The sequence below is a fragment of the Hetaerina americana genome, unplaced genomic scaffold (genome assembly GCF_022747635.1).
Source record: "Hetaerina americana unplaced genomic scaffold, ioHetAmer1.1.p SCAF_5, whole genome shotgun sequence".
Taxonomy (NCBI): Eukaryota; Metazoa; Arthropoda; class Insecta; order Odonata; family Calopterygidae; genus Hetaerina; species Hetaerina americana.
The window spans coordinates 5,902,596-5,926,376 of NW_027287095.1; the positions used below are offsets into that span (position 1 = coordinate 5,902,596).

The 23,781-nt window shown below is 39.6% G+C and overlaps 1 protein-coding gene across 1 annotated transcript; it reads right to left on the minus strand.

Moving 5' to 3' along the window:
- Positions 1-9,726: 9,726 nt before the first annotated feature.
- LOC139694033 (trypsin-4-like) lies at positions 9,727-23,781 on the minus strand. The gene is made up of 7 exons (XM_071592432.1): positions 23,691-23,781; positions 19,837-19,922; positions 19,281-19,369; positions 18,805-18,943; positions 17,918-18,034; positions 13,575-13,721; positions 9,727-10,200 (listed from the first exon to the last, which is right to left on the minus strand). The coding sequence occupies exons 1-7, from the start codon at positions 23,737-23,739 to the stop codon at positions 9,925-9,927; spliced, it is 903 nt and encodes a 300-aa protein (XP_071448533.1). The 5' UTR covers positions 23,740-23,781; the 3' UTR covers positions 9,727-9,924.

Below are 23,781 nucleotides of genomic sequence, written 5' to 3' on the forward strand. Positions count from 1 at the left end.
ACACGTGTGTGGACAGTCTGACATTTAATTAGGATTTATTAAAAGAACTCTTGGTAAAGGTGATGGAAGGGTCCAAGAAAATGTCTATTTTCGTTGGTTAGGCAATATTTACAATATCATGCAAGTGTATGGGATCCTCGCGAAGTTGAATCCATTGCCGTATTAGATCGCATACCGTGTTGAGGAGGTAGATTTGTAAGGCTTTGTTATGATAAACTAAGTAGCTTATCAAAATTATTAGAGGAGCTAGGTTGTTAATAATTAACAGAAGGAAGGTTCAATTACTTATTAAATATCTTGTATTAATTGGAAGGAGGTGTCTTTAGCAATTATATCGAAAGTATATATTATTAACTCAATTGTTTTAGGGAAGGAGAGATCATCTCAATAATATTAGAGTGATTATGTGTAAAACAGGAAGAAGCAGGATGCCATTTTTCCCACGAACGAAAAGGCATCAGAATGACGTTTTCCAACCGTGCTAGGGGGGTGGGATGTTTTTAAAATTATTATAGTGTGTACAGGGTTCGTCCGGAAAATAAGCGTACTGAGCTCAGGAAAAAAAATTTATTACACTTTTACATATCTTAAGCTAATATTCCTCAAAATAGGACCCTTATGAGTCGATACACTTGTTCCAGCGGCGTTCCCATTCCTGGAACGCTCCCGCGAAGGCATCATCGGGAACCTCTCGAAGACACGTCGTCACGGCCTCTTTGACGGCGTCCAAAGTCCCGTATCGCGTTCCTTTCAAACTCCTCTTTATCTTCGGGAACAGAAAGAAGTCCGGTGGTGCCAAGTCCGGGCTGTAGGGCGGGTGCGGCAGCGTTGCCACGCCGTGCTTGGCCAAGAAGTCCGACACGACAAGCGCGGTGTGAGACGGCGCATTGTCGTGATGCAGCCGCCAGATGTTTTTGATCGCTGGCCGGACGCGGGCGACTCGTTTTCGAAGATTACACTGCTCTGCTATCATCCGAACACTAAGACGACGATCAGAGTTCAGTACATCGCGAACTTTTCGCACATTTTCGTCGGTGAGTGTCGTTGATTGGCGTCCAGGCCGTGGTTCGTCGTCGACCTCTTCTCTGCCCTCCACAAACATCTTGTGCCACCGAAAGATCATGTTTCTGGACATGGCTGACTCCCCGTAAGCCTGGTTAATCATACCGACAGTTTCGGTAGACGATTTCCCAAGCTTTACCGCAAATTTGATGGAATAACGCTGCTCCAAAAACTTCGGCATCGCGCTCCGTGACGTGGGTCGAGCGTGGAGGTTCGCGTTAACAGAACTCCTCACTACACCACAGCTCAGAGCCGAATGCCTTTTTCAGCGTCGCTTGCCAACATACCCCCCTCCAATCGCAGCCCGTCAGAGCGGTGCTGGGCGCGCCTGGAGCGGCGGGAAAAAATCAGTACACTTATTTTCCGGACGAACCCTGTATTAACCCCCAGCCACACACCTTGGTGATTACTTGATGGAATACACCAACATTTTCTTGATACGTTAGTTGGCCCGAGATTAAAGTTCACAAACAAGGTAATTTGTGCTAAAGATTATTTATATATTCTGGACGCGACAGGATAGTAAAAAATTCAGGGGTTTTGTCATTTTGGTATTCTTCCGAACCCCGCATTTTATGCTAAATAATATCATATAATGATTGCTGTGGAATACCCTAGGTTTTCCTCACTATCACGCTCCTTCCAAAGCAGTCATTACAAACATTTCTTAATAATATTTTTATCATCCTCCTCAAACCCTTCCAGAAAGAGTGACGTTTGACCCCACTCGTGATGATGGTGAACCTGTGATTACGCATGTCACAGATCGAATCGGAGTCGCAATCCAAGCACTTTATTTTCAACGCACCATCGATCGCTGAGAAGGAGAGGAAATTTGATGCACCGATTAAACCAAAGGAAAGCAGACATCGGAGGCACCGCATTTTCCGTTATTAATAGCTATCCCTTTTAATAAATGATATCAAAAATTTATTTTACGCTACACATGGTTTAGTAATGCACAACTTTATAATTAATTACCCCACAAGGTCACTGCAATAAATTAGTGATATCGAGAGTAAAACCTACCATCGAAATGCAACTGTTGACCAGGAATGTTGTAATTGCACCATTTGTACCGTCAACATCCCGATGGACAAGGGAAGGTGATCGGATTTACTAATCACTGTTGTAAACCTAAATATATTAAGAGCGCGTCATCTCCATTTTCTATGTTTTGCATCAAAACAGTTAACATTTCCATTATTTAACAATGCTGCGGGCGAACACTTGATTACAATCGGATAGCAAGAGCTTAGGTGACCTTGTTAGGGCATGAATCAAAATAGCCACGGTCAGCGTCTGATGACGAGACCCAGTCGTACGTCATTGATTGCGTTGCCCGTTGCCCGTAGGCCACGATTGGCCTACAATGTTAATCCCAAAACTATAGTAATATGGACTGTTTTTGCACATATAAGTTATTATGTCAATGCGACTTGCGTTTCCTGTTCCCCGTCTTGCTATTCTTAAGTTGACCCTTTACAGTCTATAGGTAGTCTAATAATATTTCATTTCGATCATATTTTATACTTTTATAGTCGACCGACATTTTCACAAATGAGTGATTTAGAACGCATTCCGACAGAGCTGAGAGTCATAGAATTCTGAGAGAAAATACTCAGGTTGAGGGTACCTCCCGAAAATATGTCAAACATTAAATAATAAATGGCAACCCCCGAAAATATGACAAAAATAAGCAATCGTATTAGGGTTGTTTATGTTTGCCATATTTTCTGCGTTTCTCATTTATTAGTGGACCTAGGGAGGTCCATCGACAACGTCGATTGTATCAAAATGTTAAAGATAGATACTAGAACCACAGGAATTGAACAAAAACGGAGAAAGATGATCAAGATTAACTAGAATCAGGCATTCTCCATTAAAATGAAACACAGAAGGGAATGTGAAAATTAAATTAAAATAATAAGAGTACGTTTTCTCTTTAGCTCGATTATCAAGAGCATCAGCCCGGAGGAAAATAGACCAATAATAATACAATTGTGTGTGGGCAGTCTGACATTTAATTAGGATTTATTAAAAGAACTCTTGTTAAGGTGATGAAAGGGTCCAAGAAAATTTTACTTTTCGTTGGTTTGGCATTATTTACAATATCCTGCAAGTATATAAGATCCTCGCGAAGTTGAATTGATTGCCGTATTAGACCGCGTACAGCGTCGAGGAGGTAGATTTGTAAGACTTTGTAATGATAAACTGAGTAGCTTATCAAAATTATTAGAAGAGCTAAGCTTGTAATAATTCACGGAGGGAAGGTTATATTACGCATTTAATCTCTTGGATTAATAGGAAGGAAGTCCCTTTAGCAATTATATCGAAAATATATATTTTTAACTCTTTAACTGTTTAACTTTTTACTTGAATTGTTTTAGGGAAGGAGAGATCATATCAATAATATTAGAGTGATTAAGTGTAGAACAGGTAGAAGTAGGGTGCCATTTTTCTCACGAACGAGAATGGATCAGAATGACGTTTTCTAACCGAGCTAGGAGGGGGGGGGGGATGTCTTTAGGGTTAAATTTATTCTGGTGTGTATTCACCCCCAGCCACAAACCTTGGCGATTACTTGATGGAAAATACCAAAAATATCTTGATACGTTAGGTGACCCGAGATTAAAACTCACAAACAAGGTAATTTGTGCTAAAGGTTATTTATATATTCTGGACACGACAGGATAGGAATAAAATTAAGGGGTTTTATAATTCGGGTATTCTTCCGATCCCTGCATTTTATGCTAAATAATATTATATAATGATTGCTTTGGAATACCCTTGGTGTTCCTCACTATCACGCTTCTTCCAAAGCAGTCATTATAAACATTTTCTTTATAATATTTTTATCATCCCCCTCAACCTCTTCCAGACGGAGTGACGTTTGACCACACTAGTAATGATGGTGAACACGTGATTACGCATGTCATAGATCGAATCGGAATCGCAATCGAAACACTTAATTTTCAACGCACCATCGATCGCTGAGAAAGAGAGGAAATTTGATGCACCGATTAAACCAAAGGAAAGTAGACCAGAGGCACCGCATTTTCCGTTATTAATAGCTATTCCTTTTATAAATCATATCAAAAATTTATTTTACCTTAAACACGGTTTATTAATGCACAACTTTATAATTAATTAAAAATATATTAAGAGGGCGTAATCTCCATTTTCTATGTTTTTGCATCAAAAAAATTACCATTTCCATTATTTAGCAATGCTGCGTGCGAAAACATGATTACAATCGGATAGCAAGAGCTTAGGTGACCTTGGTAGGGCATGACTCAAAATAGTCACGGTCAGCATCTGATGACGAAACCCATTCGTACGTCATTGATTGCGTTGCCAGTTGCTTCGATATGACAGGGTGATTGCACGTCAATATATTTTCTTACGCCACGACGATGACGACAGCGGAAAAGAATACAGGTAATATTTCATTCCAGTAATATGAGGAGGAAAGAATAGTGAAGTGGACAACTTGCTCGCCCTTTCTCTAGTGTAAGGTTTAGCTCACAGCGTGCCTAATTAAGAATTATCGAGGGAATTTTCGTTTTAATGTGTTTTATGTTCAGTTCAGAGTTTAACGTGCCCAATTAACATAAACAATGATGTAATTTGATTATTAAATACCTTTTCCGAAAATAAAAACGTGTTCAACAATGCATGCAATTATAAATTGAGAAGTTCACGGTGCATATTTATAAGGCAAGATCATTGGATAAATTGAATTTGATAGAATTGCTTTTGCCAGGAAAACGGAACCAGAATACAGAGGATCGAGCTATTTAAAAAGGAAACAGAGTGAAACGCTCACCTTCCCATCCATTTTGCAGTGAACTGTACAGTTCCGTTATCGCACAAAGAGATACTCTTCGCCCAATCACATAGCATTTTGTGTATCACATAACAAGTGAATGGAGGAAACATTGACAATATCCATAGTTTGAAGAGTTCCCACACAATCAATCGATTCTCACGGTTTTCAGACCAAAAGTTCGAGCTTGCAGCCCATGAAATTTCAACTGTAAGAAATCATGCAAGAACATTAAATAAAGAAATGTATAATGTGCCCAATCCACGGAAACATCATCAAAGAATTTGCCAATAAAATGCCTTTTCTTGAAAAAACCAATGTCTTCCACAACATATGATACCAGGAAGGCTCAAAGTCGCAATTCATGTTGGTAAGTGAGCATCACTGGAGAAATTGATATTGACAGAGTAGTTACCTCAGAAAAACGACAGTGGATTAAATTGTTACCGATGTGATTTGTTCTACTTTGCCTTTCGCTCTACAGGTTTCCTTCTAAGGTCGCTGTGAGAATCACCTACACGAACACTTATTACAAAATTTCTTTTGAGGCTTTTACAAAACAAGAGAATCCCCATCTAATTTACATCCATCAATCAGCAAGAAAAAAAATATATTTTTAAATTTTTTTAAGTTGTTGCATATAATACAATACACCACACATCAATCAAATTATTACATCTATTCGTTACATTTTTCTTAAACGTATACACCCCTGGTAGAAAAGGGCTCTATGCTATGCAATGTATTGGTATGCCACCATATTTCCCCTCATTCCCAAGTTCCAACTTATGAATGTCATCTTTTGTGAAAAATGCATGATTTACTTCTTTTTCAGGTTGAGAACTCATTTTAATTTGGCACGCTTTGCATTTTATGAATCCGCACAGTAAATCAATGTTAAAACATGAATTTCGTGATGCATGGACCAACGTTTCTCTTGATAAAGATGTGTAAGGATTGTTTGCTATTAGTGCGGTATATTTCCATTCAATATTTTGTAATACACAGAGTTTGTCGAAATTTAATTACTTATAATCAAACATTCATATTCACAATTAAATAATCTTCTATACTTTTTCAATAAATTAGTGATATGTAGAATAATATAAACATAATAATTTGACGCCGAAAATTAAAAGTTTCCGATTGGTCATATGAGTAAAAAAATTATAGCAAACGCAAATGGCAGTCTTTTCAATCAATTTTTAATTCCTAAGCGATTTTATTGAACAGTGTGTGACTCGAGAATATTGAAAATGTTTTTCTTTTTCTGAAAACTAAATCCAACATTATTTATTTTCATTAGCTTTTGAAAATTATTTCATCCAGGTGACGAACTCTGCGAGCGATGCAAATGTTGAGTCGTTCAAAAAAGTTTTGAAAACTAAGCATATCTTTCGTTATTCCAGCTAAGACATATGTAATTGCCTCCTTAAGGGTTTCCGAGGTCCTTCCTTGTTCTAAATTTTTAAATCTCAGCTCCAAAAAATCCCAAAAAAGAGAAATACGCATGGGCTCAAATCTGGCAAGCGAGGGAACATAGCGCACCAAACTGCCTCTTTGGGACTATATATTAAAATATATATATATATATATATATATATTATTTTTAGGTAATCTACCGGTTAAGGTAGGTTTTTAGAACGACAAAATTACTAGTTCAACACTTTGTAACCCCCAGCAAAACACAACGTCCTACTCTACATCAGGTCCCTCTTCATATCTGACTACTTTCTTCCTCCCTTCATCCCGTCCAACATTCCTATCCTGTTCCTTCCCTTTCCTCGTTTGCCTAAAATTCTCCCCTCTAATACAGTATTCAACATACCACGCCGGTCAATACAACCTTCATCCATTTTCCTGCCTCCATAGGATTTCTCCCAACAAACCCCTCTCTTCGCTCACCATACCAAGTACTTCCTCATTTGTTTTCTTCTCTGTATATATATATATATATATATATATATATATATATATATATATAAACACTTATATATAGCAGGGACACTGTATTCGACCCGAAGGTCGGTTCGGTAGGTGATGGTTTACCCAGTTTTAATTCCGAATCCGGGTGAAATTCACACATCCGGTTTGGGGGGCCTGTTGCTTTCCCTGTGCCGGCTATGGTTCCCCAGAAAGTCCTGGTACCCGTAAAATCATACAACCTAAGTGGGGCTGAGGGCTTCCAGGAGAGAGGCTTCCCCGGAAATCGAACCCGTGCTCCAAGGTTAGGAGTTCAACGCTCTACACCTGGGCTATCGCGACCAACTTATAACTACTGGGTCAACATAAGGATTGTTCTTAAAGTAATGTAAGTAAGTCGATTACATATTATTTATTAAATTTCTCGTTACAAGTTTTTATAAATTTTCAAAATAGGATCCTTTTGCGTCGATACATATGCTCTAGCGGGACTTCCAGCTCTCGAATGCGTAGGCCTCCTTCGTAATGTCCATAAAAACCGCGGTGCAAGCTGTTTCCATCCCGTCCATTCTCTCCCAATGCTTGCCTTTCAGGGGTGTTTTGAGACGTACAAAGAAAAACAAGTTAAGGGGAGCGACGGCCTGGCTTAACGGGGACGGGGGATTTTTTGGCACCCCTGCGTTGACAAGGTTGTCCGTGACGATTACGGCGCTGTGGGCCGGTGCATCGTCATGTTGCAGCTTCCAGTTGTCTTCGATGACCGGGCAGATGCTATAACCCTGCATTTCAATCTTTCGAGGATTTACACATAAAATATGGATTTCTCAGTGGTTCCAGGTTCTACAAAGTTGGAAATTGGTTCTGCTACGTGGAAAAGTTGCGTATTGGTTCCGCTATTTTGATGATAATCTCTGCCTATGGACAGGCCAGTTGGACTCCTTCCATAATCACCTTAACAGGATCAAACCTAACTTTTACTTTTCCATTAAAAAGACGTTCACGGCAGAATTAACTTCCTATACTTGGCTACCATGATAAAATAAAAAAGACACGAGTTCCCTTTTTTAAACAAACCCCTATTTACGGATAATATCATTCCCAATGATTCCGCCCACCATTTCCCGCACAACTATGCAGCCATCCACTCCGTCTTCTGCACACCCCCATTTCCTATACGAATTTCAATAGGTAATTCAGCGCAGTGAGAAAATTAGCGACAAGCAATGGATACAACCCAACCCTGGGTAAAAAAATGGACCAAAAAAGGCAGAAATCCATGGCCATAAGTCAAATTTCCCCCTCTCAGCCCTCCAATTCTGATGACTTCAAGTGGTGTTCGATGCCTTTCCTAGGAGGCATCTCGTATAAAATCTCAAATCGCCTTCCAACTACAACCAATATGGACTTTTGCACACCCGTTACTCTCCCCAAACTCTTTGCTAATGGCAAAAACTAATAGAATACATTTAATAAATCAGGCATCTACAAACTTAAATGCGATAATTTCAACACATATTGTGTTGGTAAAAATGGAAGTAATTTGAAAACATGAGCCCAAGAACATGATAAGTGTCACCAAACCCAAAACCTCAATTGCTTCTTCGCAAAGGATCAAAAATGGATGCTCTAGAACTAAGCGAGATTCGAAAGCACTTGTCGGATCCCAATACAATACTGAGCATTGAGCGAATATACGTCCATCCCTCCCCTCTCCTTTCTGAAAAATCAGTCTCGAGGGCAAAAAAAATCCAATGGTTCAACGTCTTCAGTTTCATCTACGCCATGACCGGACCTTATGTAACGTCTTAGCCAAAACAACATCCTTTTTCCGCGTTTTTCTATCTTTCCTCGACCACCGACGTTCACCTTCGACATCTTTCCCGCCCCTGCAAAGCCATCCCTCTATTAGAGGGTAAACAAATCCAACGGTTTGAAGTACCTATCCACTCTCAGCCAGGACCTTAAACCAGGACCAGATGCAATGCTTAGTCGTAACCAAGGCGCCACCACCTCTTCTTCCTTCAAGAAAACCCGCCCCACCCCCCACATTCAACTCATTCCCCCTCTTCTATGTCTGAAGGGTATATTTTCGACAGCTGTGTTTTTCACCTGAACCTGACGATGCCGAAAGTTGCTGAAAGGCGTTCTACCGTGAAATAACTCCTGTGTGAAGCCTGAAAGTGTTAAGTATATTTTTTTCTTTACATTCATTCTCATCCCGTACCTGTCACTTTAAATTTCCTGTGCACTCAACAACGCATCCAAACCCATGGGAGATAAGAATTTCAAGCCTTCATCTACCGCCAACCTAACTGACTGTGAACTCAGAACAAATTTATATCATAAATCCAGTGCTCTCCGATCTTCTTTTCCCGCGACATATAGTATGACTTGAACAGCACAGGCGACAATGGAAATCCTGTTCTACCCCAATCCCAAATACTGCCGATCAGGACCTTCCATCTGACATCTTCTAAGTAATCATTTTCCCTGTTCACCATTCGTTGTTGATGGTCCTGAGATCAGCTCCAGCTAAGCGTGAAATCAAACTCATTGTTCTAAAATACTAACATGACGTAGCCTTTACACTTTTTGGAATAATAACTAACACCTCATCTCACGAAGTCTTCAAGCAAGATTCCTTTCTCAACAAATTTAAATTACGATTTTTACTACAATTTTCCTAGACAAGAAACCAAAATTCAGAAAGCATTACATTAATTGGTAATAACAGCATTGTAAATTGCAGGATCGCCATATAATATCCGAAAAATCACAAAACTTTATGAGTCATACAAGATAAAAAGATTATTATGAGTTAACTAACTGCGTCTTTTTCTGCGTCTGAAAAAAAGTTTTTCACGCTTTTACGTCCATATCTTCCTTTTAGTGTTTGAAAAAAAGAAAGAGAATGTTTGCGAAATACTTTATTGTAAATGATAGCACAGTGATATTGACGATCATGTATCCTTTAAGTAAGATGGATTCAATGTGGGGTTATTTTTGTGAAAACTAATAAATTAATACACAAATCTATCAGAGTAGTGACTCAAAATGAAGCTCCAATGACATATAATAATAATAATAATCTGACATAGAATGACGGGCGCCTAGCAGCCGAGCAATTTGCTGAGGAATATGAGGGCGGTTCCAACCCACGCGGGGATCCCGGCAATCGTTGATATGACGGATATGATGAGCTGCAGGGCGGCGCACACCTTGGCACTGGCCCTCTCGTGAATGAACATGTTCCGCTGCGTGAAGTATTCCAACTTGGAGACGTCGGTGTACACGACGACGTTGTGGCCGGGAGTTTCGCAGGCCCTGCCCCACGACGCCATCCCGTACAGCGTGTTCTTGACCACCAGGGGCGCCCCGGGATCCGCCTTGAGGGTGATTGAGGAAGAGTTTATAAAATGTTGTAAATCATAAAATTTATGTGAAAATATTTCTCGAGCTTATTTTCAACAAACTGTACGATGAATTGTTTCCTTTCTCTGTATCGTACCTGATGAATTTATGATAGATATGTATGCTTGATAGAATTTGAAATGGAAAGGGGTCCCCATAATTATAATTGGAACCATCGCTCGATTGAACATTTATGGTGAAAATAGACCCCATTTGAAATGCGTAAATTCATGGTTAACAAAGAGTAAGATTCTTTGTCATTATTGGCTCGAAATAATACATATTTAACATCGAATCAAATACACATGAAAATAACGGGAGAAGCTGATTTTATTTTAAATATATATATATATATATATATATATATATATATATATATATATATATATATATATATAATCCAGTTGTTCCCATATCTATTTGATTTGATGTGTCTTATGCATTGCTACGTCGAAGATGCACATGATTGAACATTCCTTGTCGACACGGAATTTACACTCAAACTGAATTCTCCCGAAGGCCATGAAAATTCTTGTCTATCAAAGTAAATAAACATTATAGTTCCGATAAAAACGTCCTGATTCTATTTTCTTTCCCGCTCGATTAGTGATCTCAGTACTGCACTGGCATCAAGCGTACCTCTTCCCTTCCTAAACTCAAACTGATCATGCCCTAAGTAAACATTCACCCTACTATCCACCCAATTTGTTTATGATCCTGAAAATCACTTTAACTGCGTGGAAAATCAATCCTTATTTTCTTGTAGTCCTCACATGAAGTAGTTTTTACCGTTTTCCGAATAGGAACTAACACTTCCCTTACCAAGTATTCCGGCCAGATTCCTTCGTCATAGATACTACGAATAAGTCCATTTGGACTCTCCCTCCCACGTTTTCCTAAACATTTCAGTAGTTCCGCAGGAATGTTGACTTCTTCCTCATTCTTCTTTCATTTCATCTCCCTAAATGCTTTTTCTATCTCATCGTCGAGGATGCTCGGACTTGAGCTATCTTCCTCTACGTCATGTTCCTTTTCTGTGTCTAACCTTTTGGCTTAAGTACTTTACCATACAGTTGTTCTAAACATTCTTTCCATCTCTCTTAGATCTCTCTCTTAGACCTTTTCATCCGTGATCCATAGTTTCATTTTCCTATTCTTATTAACGGTTCCTATATTTTCTTCTGCGGCTTTCGATATATGTTTCTTTAAACAACTCGCACTGCATCTTCCGCCATGCTTCTTTTGCTTTATTTGTTGCCCGTAGGAATTTATTGTTTAACTCTTTGTACTTCTTTTTGCTAACTCTGTGTTTATATTCGTCCATTTTCTTCGCTCAACCAGGTTTTTTATCTCATCCGTGATCCATAGATTCCTTGTCCTATTCTTATTAACGGTTCCTATATTTTCTTCTACGGCTTTCGATATCTGTTTCTTTAAACATTCCCATTTATATTGGATAGTACTCAGCTCCATACCGTCATCCATTGTCTTCTCTGAAGCCTGCTTATCCTCCTTCCTCTTCAATCCATTTAACGCTTCTACATTCCGTATCCTAAGCCCCCACCCCGTATCATCTATTTGAAACGGGCTCTACACTTAACAAAAACTAAATTGTGGTCAGAGCCCGCATTCGCTCCCGGTAAGCTGTGGGAATGTATCACACTGTTCCTAAACCTGTGTCTAACCAGAATATAATCTAACTGTTAACTTTCTGAGTCACCTTGCATTTCCCATGCAGACTTACACTTTTGTGGTGTCTAAATTATTAATTGGTGATGACTAGCCCCTGTCTTCTACAAAGCCTAATTACTTTCTCCTAGCGATCATTCCTCGTGCCTAAACAGTAGTCAACAACCTCATCATCATCTCTTACTTCGCAAATCGTCGCATTTCTATTTCCTATCACTACCAATTGTTTCCCCGTTGGAACACACGGGATTATGTCCTCTAACTGATGGTTTATCCTATTGACTTCTTCCAGCTTATGTTATCCACTCGGTGGAATGTATACCTGAATAATGACCAAGTTCGTCGGTTATGCTTTTATCTCTACTAGTAAATCTATCCGTTGCTGGTACTATATTCACTATTCCTCTTCTTACCTCTTAATTTAATACGATATTATGGCAACCCCTCTTTGGCTCTCGTCCCCGCCGCGGTGAATAATTCTATAATTATCACTCCAGCAATCCCCGCTATCCTTACATCTCACTTCGCATAGACCTAAAATATCTATTTTTCCCCTTTCCATTTCTCGCTTAACATTCTCCAATTTCCCTGTCCTCATCATTGTCCTAACATTCCACGTTCCTATTCTAACTAATTTCGTTTTCTTCTCCTGCGTCTTCTGTCCAGCTACTGCCGGTTTTCTCTTGCAAGGGTTTCGTGGAATGACGACCACGGAAGCCTAGCCTCCTCCGCTGCCGGGCAAGACACACGGCCGATTGGGCGAGCTTCGTAGTTGCCAGGACTCAAAATCTCTGGAGTGACCATCATATTTATGTTGGGAATTATAATTGAGGTGGTTTTCCGTTGCCTTCCTCAATAGTTTTTTTAACGTGACACCATCACTTATTGGCCGCCCCAAGGGGTCAGACGCCATTGCAGCCGCCTCACTAAGGGACAGACTCTGCGTGGACTACCTTTCGTCTGGCTCACCTTCCTGGCATGGGTGACCCTACCAGGAGCAATTATTATTACTCCTACCAACACAACTCCAGAGGTCATCGGAGCGCACAAGTCCTTCCACCACGTCAAGGCTATGAAGTTAGCTCTAGCGAACAAAACCCAAAGCACTGATTAACACAAAAAAGAAAAGAAACATCACCTCTCTCAAGGAAGAGAAGGAAGAAACTGAGGAAATTATCTAATTTTCGAAAATGTTTCTCCCATTGTGCAACACATTTTTATTTCTCCTTTCGGCCTTTAATTACCTCGTTATTAATTAATAATTCTCCGTACCTTTCCGATTGTCACAGCCATTCAACAAGACTGCAGCACTGAATCGTAATTAATCCAATTGAGTTTATTGTGATCCACCGCAGTAGTCTTCGGAGACATATATGTCAATGATGAGAAACGTTACTTAGATCTATTTAGAAGATACATTCTCAATTATCTTTTTCATCCTTTTTATTTAGAGCACACTCCTCAAAACCAAAAAGTTGGATTAACAGATGGCAAACCCTTTCCCTTTCGTTGATTGATATTGCTTAATGATTTACAAAAGTATTTGCATTATTGTAAGCCCTGTAAAATTAAACGAATCGACCAATAATAGTCCCGTTTCATTAGATATTGATAATACTGATAAGACATTTTGCACAAAAAGTTCATGAATTTCACTTACAAGACAACTTTTTGGCACCGAAGCGTTCTGCGAGGGCTTAGAGCAGATCATACGATCGCTGATTGGCAGCTGGCCCTGATACATCTGGTTACATTCATCTTTGGAAATCATGGTCACGTCCGCTGCCAAGATAACCTTACCTTCTTCCTAAAGCGGAGAGAATGGAAACATGATTTAAACCTAACAAATTTTATATATTTATATGTGTAATAAAATAAATTTTATTCCCGCAAAAAATGGTGACTCAATAAATGAAATATTTGATTCTGTGTACAATCATTTGGGGACATTTTATTATTATTATTTTAAATTGATGCCAAAATATATATCATTCTTTAAAAATCATTACATATATGCAATACATGTTTATATATATATATATATATATATATATATATATATTTTTTTTTTTTTTTTTTTTTAAGTAATCTACCGGTTAAGGTAGGTTTTTGGACTGACACAACTACCAAACAAATATTTTATTACTCCTAACAAAACACAAAATCAATCATCCTACTCTATATCAGGTCCCTCTTCATCTCTGAGTACTTCCTTCCTCCCTTCATCCCGTCCAACAACCCTATCCTGTTCCTTCCCTTTCCTCTTTTGCCCAACATTCTACCCTCTATCACAGTCTTCAACATCCCACTGCCGGTCAACACCCCCTTCATCCACTTTTCCTGCCTCCATAGGATTGCTCCCAACAAACCCCTCTCTTCGCCCACCATACCAAGTACTTCCTCATTTGTTTTCTTCTCTGTCCATTTCACCTTCTCCATTCTTCTCCACACCCACATTTCAAAAGCCTCCAATCTACGTCTATCCTCCTGCTTCAATGACCACGTTTCCGCTCCGTACATAGCTACGCTCCATATCAAAGTTTTTACGAGTCTTTTCTTAACATCCTTACTCAAAGTCCCTGTCATCAACTCCCTCCTCCTTGTGAAAGCCTCTTTGCCTAGCGCAATTCTTCTCCTTACGTCCCTACTACTTTGACCGTGTTGGTCCAAAACACTACCGAGATACGTAAACTGTTCTACCTGCTCTAGCTTTTGCCCTCCTATTTTAATGTTAAGCTTGGCCTTTTTCTTTCTAGAAAATCGCATAACCTTTGTTTTATTAATATTGATTCTCATCCCATACCTGTCGCACTGAATTTCCAATTCACTAAGCAATGCTTGCAGCCCCTTGGCTGACTGACAAACTAAAGCTTGGTCATCAGCAAACCTCACTGATTTTACGAATTCCCCGCCCACTTTCATTCCTACCTCGAGTTCTTCCCATGCCTCTTTGATCATTTCTTCTGCGTACAGGTTGAACAGCAACGGTGATAATGGGCAACCCTGCCTTACACCCCTTCCTAACACTGCCCATCCTGACTCCCCGTTTCCCACCCTCACCTGAGCAGTCTGAGACATGTACAGGTTGCGGATTAGCCTCCTTTCCCTCCAATCTATTCCTATTTTCTGCAATATACTCATTAGTTTTTCCCAATTTACTCTATCAAACGCTTTTTCGAAATCTACGAAACAGGCAAATACCTCCTGGTTGTGTTCTATATTCCTCTCGATTAATAATCTCATTACTGCAATGGCATCACGCGTACCTCTCCCCTTCCTAAACCCAAACTGATCATCCCCTAAGTAATCATTTGCCCTACTCTCTATCCTTTTGTTTATGATCCTGAGAACAACCTTAGCTGCGTGGGATATCAAACTAATTGTCCTATAGTCCTCACATGACGTGGCCTTTACCTTTTTCGGAATAGGAACTAAAACTGATCTCACAAAGTCTTCTGGCCAGATTCCCTCCTCATAAATACTACGGATCAGCCCATATAGCCTCTTCCTCCCACATTTTCCCAAGCATTTCAAAAGTTCCACGGGAATGTTATCTACCCCCACGGCCTTATTTAGTTTCATCTCCCTTAATGCCCTTTCTATCTCATTGTCTAGTATGCCTGGACCTAAGCTATCTTCCTCTACGTCATGTTCCTTTTCAATGTCTAACTTTGTTGGTCTAAGCTCTTTACTATACAGTTCTTCTACATATTCCTTCCATCTCTCTTGGATCTTTCCTGCGTCAACTATTACCTTACCGGCCTTATCTCTAACTGCTATCGTTGATCTCCCTTTCTTACTTCCCGATAAAGATTTAACTATGCTGTAAAGCGCACCGATTTCCCCCTTCCTCTGCAGACTTTCCATATTCTCGCACTGCGTCTTCCACCATGCTTCCTTTGCTTTATTTGTTGCCCGCCTCAATTTATTGTTCAATTCTTTGTACTTCATTTTGCCTAATTCTGTATTTATATTCTTCCATTTTCGCCGCTCATCCATTTTTGTAATCATCTCATCCGTGATCCATGGTTTACGAGTCCTTTTAGCGTTAACGGTTCCAATAGTGTCTTTTGCCGCTTTAGACAACCCTTTTTTGATACATTCCCATTTTTCTTCAATAGTACTTAGCTCTTTACCGTCCTCCATGATTTTCTCTACCGCCTGTTTGTATTCCTTTCTTTTCAACCCATTTAATGCTTCTACATTCCATTTTCTAACTCGCCGCCCCTGCCTTATCTTTTTAAAACGTACGCTACATTTCATAACAACTAAATTGTGGTCTGAGTCCGCATCCGCTCCCGGGAAGCTGTGGGAATTTATCACACTGTTCCTAAACCTGTGTCTAACCAGGATATAATCTAGCTGATATCTTCCCGAGTCACCTGGCATTTTCCATGTATACCTGCGTCTTTTGTGGTGTCTGAACCAAGTGTTGGTGATAACTAACCCCTGTCTCCTGCAGAACTCAACTGCTTTCTCCCCGCGGTCATTCCTCGACCCTAAACCGTAGTCCCCCACCTCATCACCATCTCTTCCTTCGCCTACTGTCGCATTCCAATCCCCCATCACTATCAAATGTTTCCCTGCAGGAACACATGCAATCATGTCCTCTAACTGATCGTATATCCTATCGACCTCTTCTTCCTTATGGTTGCTCGGTGGCATGTATACCTGGATAATAACTAAGTTCGTCGGTTCTGCTTTTATCTCCACTAGTAGTATTCTATCATTTACCTGCTCTATGTTGACTACGCTTCTTCCTACCTCTTCATTTAATACTGTGGCAACCCCTCGTTGGCTCTCGTCCCCACCGCTGTATATTATTCTATACTTATCACTCCAGTAATCCCCGCTATCTTTCCATCTCACCTCGCATAGACCTAAAATATCTATATTTCCCCTTCCCATCTCTCGCTTAACATTCTCCAATTTCCCCGTCCTCATCATTGTCCTAACATTCCACGTTCCTATTCTAACTAATTTGGTCTTCTTCTTTTGCGTCTTCTGTCCTGCTGCTGCTGGTTTTCCCTTGCAAGGGTTTCGTGGGATGACGACCGCGGAAGCCTTGCCTCCCCCGCTGCCGGGCACGACACACGGCCGATTGGGCCGAGCCCCGTGGTTGCCAGGACTCAAAATATCTCTATTGTCCATCACATTGTTCTTGGGAATGATAATTGAGGTGGTTTCCCGTTGCCTTCCTCAATAGTGTTTTTAACGTGACACCATCACTTACTGGCCGCCCCACTGGGGTCAGACGCCATTGCAGCCGCCTCACTGAGGAACAGACGCTGCGTGGACTACCTTTCGTCTGGCTCCTAACCTTCGACCTACCTGGCATGGGTGACCCTACCAGGAGCAATTTTTATTACTCCCGCCAGTACAGCTCTAGGGGTCATCGGAACGCACAAGCCCTTCCACCACGTCAAGGTTGTAGTCCGGGGAGGGATATATATATATATATATATATATATATATATATATATATATATATATATATATATATATATATATATATTTATATTTATTTATTTATTTATATTTATACATATATATTATATATATATATATATTTATATATATATTTATATTTATATAAATAGAGGCGTAGATTTTTAAAACATAGAAACGCAAAGATATGACACTCAGATATGTAAATTGACGTTTCGACGGATCGACCATCGCCATCAGATCCTTCTGACATTCTCACCAGAAGATTATGGTGAGAAGGTCAGAAGATTCCAATGACCAGAGGTAGGGAGAGTAGGTTAGGTAATCATACAACGCCATGAATGATAGGAGCATTGCGTTTCGTCAAACGATTAGCCAGAAGAAAGAGACAGGCTGCATTGGCCAAATACGCATTCAAACACGAAAAACCCGAATTACGGTGGAAAATATTTTGTCTCATGTTATCTGCTCAATCCCGCCTTCCCCACCCGTACGATGAGCAGCAAAAACATGCTTAATTAATTCTCCTTGGGATATGGTGGAATGGAAACTCACCGACTTGGATGCCCAGCCGCTCACTAATGCCCTGGTCCCAGGAGGGAGATCGTCCACCTCCCCCTGGGGAAGCTCCACCTTGTCGACGTATCTGCCAAACTTGAAGGGCTCCGTAACCTGGGAATGATTCACATGGGTTAAGCCACGTTCTATTTCAAGATGCAATCAAACACTGAATGAAGATAAATTGACACGCGCAGGTAGTGGAGATGCATGTCCCAGTCGTAACGGTGGAAGACAAATGTTACATACGAAATGATTTTAGAAGTCCGATCAAGCACTAAACAGAACTTGGCTAGTAAAGTCCCTTGGATGAGCAACACTGTGTCCACTTAAAAGTTATCAAGCATCTCACCCGTTCGGCGCATTGCCAGTATTCATAATGCCCGTTGACAAAGGTGTCCTTAAGTACCATCATTCTACACTATACCATAGGAACTCTGATATAAACAAAACGAGTTTCGAAAAAAAATCCATTAGTTATTCGCAATGCATTTTTGCAAAAAATTAACTTTTGAAACTTGAATTCCCATTTAAGTACTTGGACTCCCCCATGAAATTTCAGTGGCATTTAATGAGTCTGGTGAGATGCTAGCCTCACTAAATGAGCACTAGCCTCACATGATGATTTAGTGAGGCTAGCTAGATTCAGTGGCAGGCTACTGAGATGGTTTACGTCCGACTACGCTAATAATACATTATTCCGAATGTAATGTAATCACCTACTTCCACGTGCCACTTCCCTCACTTCTCCCCGCTTCCCAGCAATCTCACACTCCTTCCCCATACTCCCCGAACCACCCCTTTTCCGCCCACCCGCTAGCTAAAAAATCCTGATAAATACTATTTGAGACATCATTAAAAGCAAATAATGGCTGGTGACCTACCTTAATTATGGCTGCATCATAGTCCAGCGAGTTGGGATTGAACAGGGGATGTGTTTGGATCTCATCCACGTGGTGCGTGCCTAGCGTTGCGTTTAGAAATCTGCTCCCATCAAGGACTAAAATATTCGCAGGGTTCAGCCTAAAATGAGAGATGCATTACTTTTATATTACTCCACAAATAAATTTGAGGATTATTTCCCCATAGCATTTGACTTTACTGCTTTAGATTCCTAAATTACACATTGGTAGCATTGCCCAAAAAGTAAACATCGAAGAGAGCTACTTGCTTAAAGAAGGAAAAAATTAATTATGGTGTTTAGGAAAATTAGGCCTAAGTTTAGCATTGAAATTGGGGAGATCATCAATGAAGGAACTGATGTAGACATAAATGCCTGACCGGTTAGCGAATTATAATAGCTAGAAACCCAGACATCTAGATTTTCAACGAAATATTGAGGAGATAGGCGGGTACTCACCATGCAACACAGTGGGCGGTCGTTAGAATGTCATATTTCCCAAGAATGGCGCCGCTGCAGACATGGTTCCCGTTATACCGAATGTCCACCTGGAAGTAATGTCGGGCTTACGTCAGCAATTTAAACTTTTTCTTTTTCACGAGATCCACTTATTAAATGGAGAGATAAATTCAAAGACAAATGCTAGATCAAGTATGTTGTCCTGGGCAACCTGTTGCTAACAGATTCTTCTCAATGGATGAGAGATTAAATATATCCTTGACAATGTCAATTCAATGGAAAAAATATTGAGAATTGGATATCTCTGACAGTGCCCCTGGGAATTAAGTGATTTCATATTGAAATGATCCCATCCACAATTTCTATTTAAACTGAGGATTTGAGAAGGAGGACTAATTACCACACGGTGGTAATTAGTCCTCCTTCGAATCCAATAGAGGTTTGCGTAATAATATGGGTTTTTTCTTACCTGATTTAGTATTCACCACAGATATAATGTAAAAAAAACTCGCTCTCTTCCATCATTTTGATCATTAACCGTTGGGATAAGTCTTACCTGGTAGAATAAGTTATATGGATCCGTTTCCCCTGCATCAATGGCATTTCCTTTTAGCATCGGCCTGTGGATTGACATTACGCGTCCTAAAAAATGAAATGAAATTGAAAGCATGCTGAATAGTTAATATAAACTCTGATTGACAATTATGAATGCAATTATGTTTAATATTGAGGAGGAATATATATTATGAGCTAAACAAGGCTAAAATCAATATTTATTGAATTAAAATGGGAAAGATTTATTAAAATCGGCGAAAAGAGGGTTGTCACAGGATGATAATGTATCTAATTAAAATGTGGCCAAATTGCCTTAGTGTTAATTATCAGTGTATAGGCTATTGATAAAATGTTGCAATGTGTAAGACTTGGATAAATTAAACGTAAATCGGGTATGGGCCCTGGTGAATAACAAATTCAAGCCTTCCTCAATTTCACCTTCGAAATGTTAACGTTAAAAATAGTATATATATATATATATATATATATATATATATATATATATATATATATATGCACGAGTCGGCCATCGAAACATCGGCCAACATGGAGCCCATGACCCAATGGAAGGCCCGGGAGAACTTCATTAAATATATATATATATATATATATATATATATATATATATTATATATATATATATACATATATATATATATATATATATATATATATATATATATACACACATATATATATACATATATATATATATTTATTTATTTATTCATTATAAACATAGAGTTACGCAAAATCAAGTACAAAGAGTTAAACAATAAATTGTGGTGGGCAACAAATAAAGAAAAAGTAGCATGGTGGAAGACAGTGCGAGGATATAGAAAGTTTGCAGGGGAAGAATGAAATTTGTCCGCTGCACAGCAAAGTTAAATCTTTATCGGGAAGTAGGAAAGGGAGATCTATGCTAACAGTTAGAGATAAGGCGGGTAAGGTAATGGTTGACGCAGGAAAGATCCAAGAGAGATGGAAGGAGTATATAGAAGAACTGTATAGTAAAGAATTTAGACCAATAAAGTTAGACATAGAAAAGGAACATGACGTAAAGGAAGATGGCTTAGGTCCAGGCATACTCGACGATGACATAGAAAGGGCATTAAGGGAGATGAAGCTAAATAAGGCCGTGGGGTGGATAACATCCCTGCGGGACTACTCAAATGTTTAGGAAAATGTGGGAGGAAGAGGCTATATGGGATGTTTCGTAGTATATATGAAAAAGGAAACTGGCCGGAAGACTTTGTGAGAGCAGTTTTAGTTCCTATTCGAAAAAGGTAAAGGCTACATCAGGTGAGGCCTACAGGAAAAAAAGTTTGATATCCAGCGCAGCTTAAGTTGTTCTCAGGATCATGAACCAAAGGATAGAGAGTAGGGCAAATGATTACTTGGAGGATGATCAGTTTTGGTTTAAGAAGGGGAGTGGTACTCTTGATGCCATTGCAGTATTGAGATTATTAATCGAGAGGAATATAGAATACCACCAGGAAGCATTTGCCTGTTTCGGAGATTTCGAAAAAGCGTTTGATAGAGTGAATTTGGAAAAACCGATCAGTATATTGCAGGAAAGAGGAATAGATTGGAGGGAAACGAGGCTAATCCGCAACCTGTACATGTCTCAGACTGCTCAGGTGCGAGTGGGGAACGGGAAGTCCGGATTGGCAATTTTAGGAAGAGGTGTAAGGCAGGGTTGCCCATTATCACCGTTGCTTTTCAACCTGTATGCAGAGGAAATGATTAAAGAGGCATGGGAATAACTGGAGGTAGGAATAAAAGAGGGGGCGGGGAATTCGTAAAATTGGCTAGGTTTGCTGATGTCAAAGCTTTAGTGTATCAGTTAGCCAAGGGGTTGCAAGCATTGCTGAGTGAATTGGAAATTCAGTGCGACAGGTATAGGATGAGAATTAATATTAATAAAACAAAGGTTATACGATTTTCTAGAAAGAAAAAGGTTAAGCTAAACATCGAAATAGGAGGGCAAAAACTAGAGCAGGTAGAACGGTTTACGTATCTCGGAAGTGTTTTGGACCAACACGGTCAATGTAGTAGGGACGTAAGGAGAAGAACTGCGCGAGGCAAGGAGGCTTTTACAAGGAGGAGGGAGTATGAGAGGGACGTTGAATAAGGATATTAAGAAAAGACTCGTAAAAACTTTGAAGTAAAGCGTAGCTTTGTACTGTACGGCGGAAACGTGGTCATTGAAGCAGGAGGATAGACGTAGACTGGAGGCTTTTGAAATGTGGGTGTGGAGTAGAAAGGAGAAGGTGAAATGGACAGAGAAGAAAACAAACGAGGAAGCACTTGGTATGGTGAGCGAAGAGAGGGGTTTGTTGGGAGAAATCCTATGGAGTCAGGAAAAGTGGATGAAATGGGTATTTACCGGCAGCGGGATGTTGAAGACTGTAATTGAGGGGAGAATGTTAGGCAAACGAGGAAAGGGTAGGAAGAGGATAGGCATGTTGGACGGGATGAAGGTAGGAAGGCAGTTCTCAGAGATAAAGAGAGACCTGATGTAGAGTAGGAGGAGGGAATTTGTGTTTTGTTAGGAGTAATAAAATATTTATTTGGTAGTTGTTTCCATCCAAAAACCTACCTTAAACAATATAATACCTTAAAATATATGTATACATATATATACACACACATCGGTTCGGCGAAAAAATATACCTGTACCGTGTATACATACTATATGCCCCAGTGGCGGCGGGGTTATGTCCTCGTCTAACAACCCAGATTTCGCGGGATCTCGGCTTGGTGGTTTTTCCTCCGCCTAGGGCTTGGATGTATGTAATTTTCAAATTGTTATATCATTGTTCAAATTCCGATGTAAAGGTCGAAGTGCTGTTTCCGGACTGAAGTAGAATAAATAATATATATGTAAAGGGAAATTTTTCCCTTTGCTGGCTTGCCACCCTGCACTCTTCGAAAAAATCCCCTCGTGCATGAACGACATACCCTATTGACAGTAAGTTAGGAAATTGTACATTTTCATTATTTATAAAAATCGATGCCGAAAAATATAAATGGTTATTTTACTCTATTCATTAGTTCAATATATTCTGATAAAATAGCAGTAAAAATGTATATTTTCCTTTTCTCGCCTTTCTTGATCTACATTACCTTCTCGTATTCATATCCCAAAATGCATGGCGAACAGTCAACAAAATATTTTGCGGAAGCTAACCTCGATGACGATATCTCTCGAAATTCAACATAATTCCGTCCAAGATGACATTCCAAAAACACTCCTTTGCAATGGTTTACAATCCATTCCTAGCACACCCTTTTACTTTATTGAAGATAAAACGAGAAGATGATTGAAAATAATCATTTTTTTCAATCAATCAGACAGTCTTTGACTTGTTGTGTAATAAAGCATGGCAGAATAATAGTAACTTCGCGAATATAATGCGGAATCGTAGATTTGATGGAAGTAAAACTATAATTCTTTCTTTTTGCAATGCATCGGTCTTGCCGTTCCAACTATGAGGGGCTCTATGTAAATGATACGAAATGAAAAATTCTTTCAATATATCAGGTGCACTATAAGGATTGTTTGAAAGGAAATATTTTTAGGGATTTTTTTAATATCTCCACAGAGTAAAATAATGCACAATTAAACGCTATAACATGGAAGTAACTTAGAATGCCCGGGTCGAAGAATATAAACGCGATGAATGCCCGTAATAAACAAGAAAACATGTACCATCATATAAAACATGCAAAATTAATTATTCCTTAGTAAATTGAAATCCTTTTGGCTTCTTTTTATAATTAATAGAAAATTGATTTTCAATCTCCTCTCCCTGTTCTGAATGTTATTGTTACAAAGAGAGCACAACTCACCCCAGCAAATGGAAAATAGAACGGCGATGACAAAGACTGATGTGGCCATGGCTTCGATTCTGACAACTCGGGATGTCGACGGAACTGGATC